This window comes from Lycorma delicatula, chromosome 2 (assembly GCF_047948215.1).
Source record: "Lycorma delicatula isolate Av1 chromosome 2, ASM4794821v1, whole genome shotgun sequence".
In the NCBI taxonomy this organism is placed as follows: Eukaryota; Metazoa; Arthropoda; class Insecta; order Hemiptera; family Fulgoridae; genus Lycorma; species Lycorma delicatula.
Window position 1 is genome coordinate 64,344,985 of NC_134456.1, and position 4,545 is coordinate 64,349,529.

Here is a 4,545-nt window from a genome sequence, read left to right on the forward strand (position 1 = left end):
TTTTGTTTTTCTTACATTCTCTTTCAACAGATTACATTTTTTCTCAAAAGTTAGTTTTCTACGAAATTATCAAAACTCAGTTAATTTTTTATTAATCGGTAAATTCAGTCGTTAATTGTTTCTTATATAATACTTTAAAAATTAAAGTAAATAATATTTCTAAGAATATTCAGTGACAAAAAGACGAAATATAGAAAGCAATGATTAGTTACATATTGTGTCATCTTGTATGTTTAATTATTATAAAAAAAATTTATTTGGTTAAGATGGATTTATGAAATTTACAAGTATGTAGGGCAAAATGAAATTTCTTAATTTTTAGGTTGACATGTATACCTATGGAGAAAGTAATTTTAATAAATACGTTATTTTATTAGCACAAACGATACTGTACAGAAAAACATAAAACTTATTAAAAACTAAAAATATATAAGAGAAATGGCGGATGATGGCCCGCGTGATAGATTTAACGTTGACAGCATTATTTCGAAATTACTGGAAGTAAGAGGTGCTAAAGTACAAAAAAATGTACAGTTACAAGAAGGCGAGGTAAAAGCTCTATGCATGAAAGTTAGAGAAATATTTATGTCACAACCACCTCTACTGGAATTAGAAGCCCCATTAAAAATTCTAGGTGACACACACGGACAGTATTATGATTTATTAAGATGGTTTGAAATGTCAGGTTTCCCTCCAGAATCAAATTATTTATTTTTAGGTGATTACGTTGACAGAGGTAAACAAAGTTTAGAAACGATTTGTCTTCTCATGGCATATAAAATAAAACACCCATTAAATTTCTTTCTACTTCGTGGAAATCATGAATGTGCAGCTATAAACAGAATTTATGGTTTTTACGATGACTGTAAAAGACGATTTAATATTAAAATGTGGAAAACATTTATTGACGTATTTAACTGTTTGCCGGTAGCTGCAGTGATAGAAGAAAAAATAATGTGCATGCACGGTGGATTAAGCCCTGAACTGAAAGATTTCGATCAAATACGCAAGCTAGAAAGACCAATGGATGTGCCTGATAAAGGACTAGTATGTGATTTATTATGGGCCGATCCAAACAAAGAAACTGTAGGATGGGCAAAAAATGAACGTGGTGTATCGTTTACGTTTGGCAGTGATGTAAGTGTTTTTATATTTCTTTTAAAATTGTATAAAATGTACATTTCTGTAAAGTTTTTAAAAATTACACTGAAGTTCTTTCCATTTTTATTTCATTTAATGAAAAAAAATGGAGGTCCACAAAATTTCAGAATACTAAATATTTTGCATTCTACTTCCATTATTTTTAATGACATTTTAGCTATTATTATTCACTTCTTGAGCCCTCATGTTTGTATCTACATTTAGCTAATAAAATGAATACAAATATGTTACTTGAATGTTGATTACCACTCATAAACACACTAAAAGAAAATAATGTACAAAAAAATTATGCAGCACATGCCTGTTTCCCCAAGAATTATTAATTATACTAATACAAGAATATATTAATTTTTAAATAATTAATAAATAAGCTGATTATTATTAATCAGTTATAATTTTATATTTGGAATTCAAACTTTATGTAGGCTTACTTTTCTTGAGAGTAATACATTGGGATATCAACATTGATCAGGATGGCAAAACATAACATTTAAAAATTTTTAAAACACTATGCTGTAAAGTTATTTGGAAATAAAGATTTCAGAAGATCTTTTTGAGACTAATTGTAATGGATACAATCTGTGGAAATAACATAAGTAATGTCAATGGTGAAACCCTTTGTGTTCTCTTTCTGTACGTAAACTACATACAGTCTGATCCAGTATTAATGTTGTCAATTACCATTTAATAACTGTACTTTCCTGTTGCTGTGTTTGTTAATTTGCCTTTTGGTACTTTGCTGTGTGATTGTGTTTTGAAACACTGTAAAGTTCTTTTCTAAAAATCTTTGTGATTTTGTACAATTGCTGGTTGATGTCTGGTACTGATAACGTTTTAATGTTAAATTTTCTTTGAAGAAAATTTAGATAGCCTTGTCTTAAATTATACCTGTTCAACATCTGCTGTATACCTTATATGTATAAATTTGACAATAAAACAATCTATGAGAGGAATTCAGTTTCAGTAGGCACATTTTTTGTAACTTGAGTCATGAAAATATATACTTCTCTCAAATACACTAAGGTTCAGTTTGTGTATTTGTAGGTGTTAGGTATTGTTCTATTTGTCTCCTTTCTGACATAGATATTTAACGACTCTTTGACTTGTTAGTTTCTATGAATATTTTTGTATGCTATTGGTAACTCCAGTGAAGAAGAAGCAGCTGCATAATTAGCTCTGGAAAGATCATCTGGAAGTAAATTTTCTATGTAATTTTGAAAAACAATATTGTCATTCATTCTATCCAATCATTTTATTTTGTCACACAAATTTAGACAATTTGTTTAGGATTAAGATTTGTATTACCAAAAATCTCTATCTCTCTCAAAATGTAGTCATATTCTGATTCCGATGTAAGAATATTTTACTTAGATGACTGTATGATCAGTTACTTTACACTATAAACTTTCAGCCTAAGTGCATGCATAGGCAATAGATTGCAATTCTTAAACATTTTTAGCTAAGAAAAATCATGTTAAATCAATATATTTGTATGTGCATTAATATATATATATATCTGCATCTCTGTTCAGTACACAACCCAAGAGTCAGTTTCGGAAGATGCACAGTACTACTTCATTACAGTTGAAGAAATAAATTAAGGTTTTATAACTTTATTTATGCAACAAATTAAGTGAACTTTTATCTGTAAGGAGTTTCTGCATACTATTAGCAATTAAGTAATCATGCAGCAGCCAATGCTACTGATGAAAAAAATAAAGGAATTCTATTAACTGCTGTAGGCAAAACCTGTAGGCAAAACCTGTTTAATGCAGATATCTACCAATTCTTTAAACATCCTACTGTTTTTAAAATATTACAAATAATATTTAATATATTAGAAATTTAAAAATACAATTTAGATTAATTAGTCATTTAAATTATTAAATTTCTGATTATTATTTATAAATTCTTTTAAATTTCTATTTGCAGATTGTAAGTAATTTCTTGGAAGCACATGATTTAGATTTAATATGTAGAGCTCATCAAGTTGTAGAAGATGGTTATGAATTTTTTGCCAAAAGGCAGCTTATAACATTATTTTCAGCACCTAACTATTGTGGTGAATTTGATAATGCTGGTGGTATGATTGTTGTAGATGAAAATTTAATGTGCTCATTTAAAATATTAAAACCAAAAGTAGCACCAGCAGCCAAAAAAGGATGGGGTAAATAGAACTAAACTTAATTTTTTCTTAACCAAAATTGAAGACTATTTTATTGAAAAATACTACCTACTTTTTTATTAAAAAATTCTACTTCTCCAAGGAATTAACAATGCATTATTGCTTATTCGTAAAATAGATATATTTTTAATTAATGAATAATACTGTGTTCAAATTGATATCTTAATTGACTAATAAAATAATATTTTTATTAAAACAATCCTTTTCAATGTTATTTTTTTATCTTAAATTAAGACAAAGCTCAGTAGCATTCTCTAACCTTAAACCATGATTACACAAGTGCCATGAACCATCCCAAATTCATATTTATATCAATGCAGTAAATCTGAGTAAGACCAGTGAAAATAAATCTGTAATATGAAAGTAACCACATCTGAATTAGTAAATATAAATTAAGTTTAGTTAAAATCTGGAAGTGAATTGAAAGTTTAAATTCTGTAAAAATATATGTTTATCTGAATTAAAAGTTTAAAAGAATAATATATCAAACAATGTGTCTAGTGTTTGGTGCAAAAAAATTTATTTCAGCATTTATTCATCAGATGAGATGTAGAATATAGTGTCAATCATTTGATAGAAATAAGTTTAGTTTTAATTTAATTACTGATATGCAATTATATTAATGTATTGTTTGTATTCTTCTGTGTAATAACATACCATTATCTACTTTTCTGATCACTTTTAAAAAATACAGTGAATAATAATGAAAAATAACAGTAAAAATGTTATTACTTTCAAAAGAATTTGAATAACAAATTTTTTCTCAATCTGGTTTTAGCTAAAAACAAGGCAAAAAATCATTTCTCAATTAAAAATATTTAAATATAAAAAAGTCCCTTTTTCAAATTTTATTACTAGAACAAGATTTAAATTACTCTTAACCATCACTTACATTTAAATTAGAAATTCAGTGTTTTCACAAATTCAGGTATAAGCAGCATTTTTCATTCAGTTGATTCAATAAGCACTCAACTAGTTGAGATAGCTTCAAAAGTTTTTTTATGATAAAGTATGAAGACAAGGGTGAAAACATTGTTCATATCATTCTGGTATTTATTTAAAGCTCTTTACAAATCCAACATTTAGTATCAATTATGAAACCAATTTTTGATATTGACAATGGTGAATTTCAGAGGATCTATAAGGAAAAAGAGAGCTAGTGTTTCAGAAAAAATTCAAATAAAATTACATTTAAATGA

General features: G+C 27.0%; 1 protein-coding gene across 1 annotated transcript; it reads left to right on the forward strand.

The window, feature by feature from the left end:
* The first annotated feature begins 302 nt into the window (after nucleotides 1-302).
* LOC142320188 (serine/threonine-protein phosphatase alpha-2 isoform-like) lies at nucleotides 303-3,423 on the forward strand. The gene is made up of 2 exons (XM_075357873.1): nucleotides 303-1,137; nucleotides 3,094-3,423. The coding sequence occupies exons 1-2, from the start codon at nucleotides 439-441 to the stop codon at nucleotides 3,334-3,336; spliced, it is 942 nt and encodes a 313-aa protein (XP_075213988.1). The 5' UTR covers nucleotides 303-438; the 3' UTR covers nucleotides 3,337-3,423.
* The last annotated feature ends 1,122 nt before the right edge of the window (nucleotides 3,424-4,545 follow it).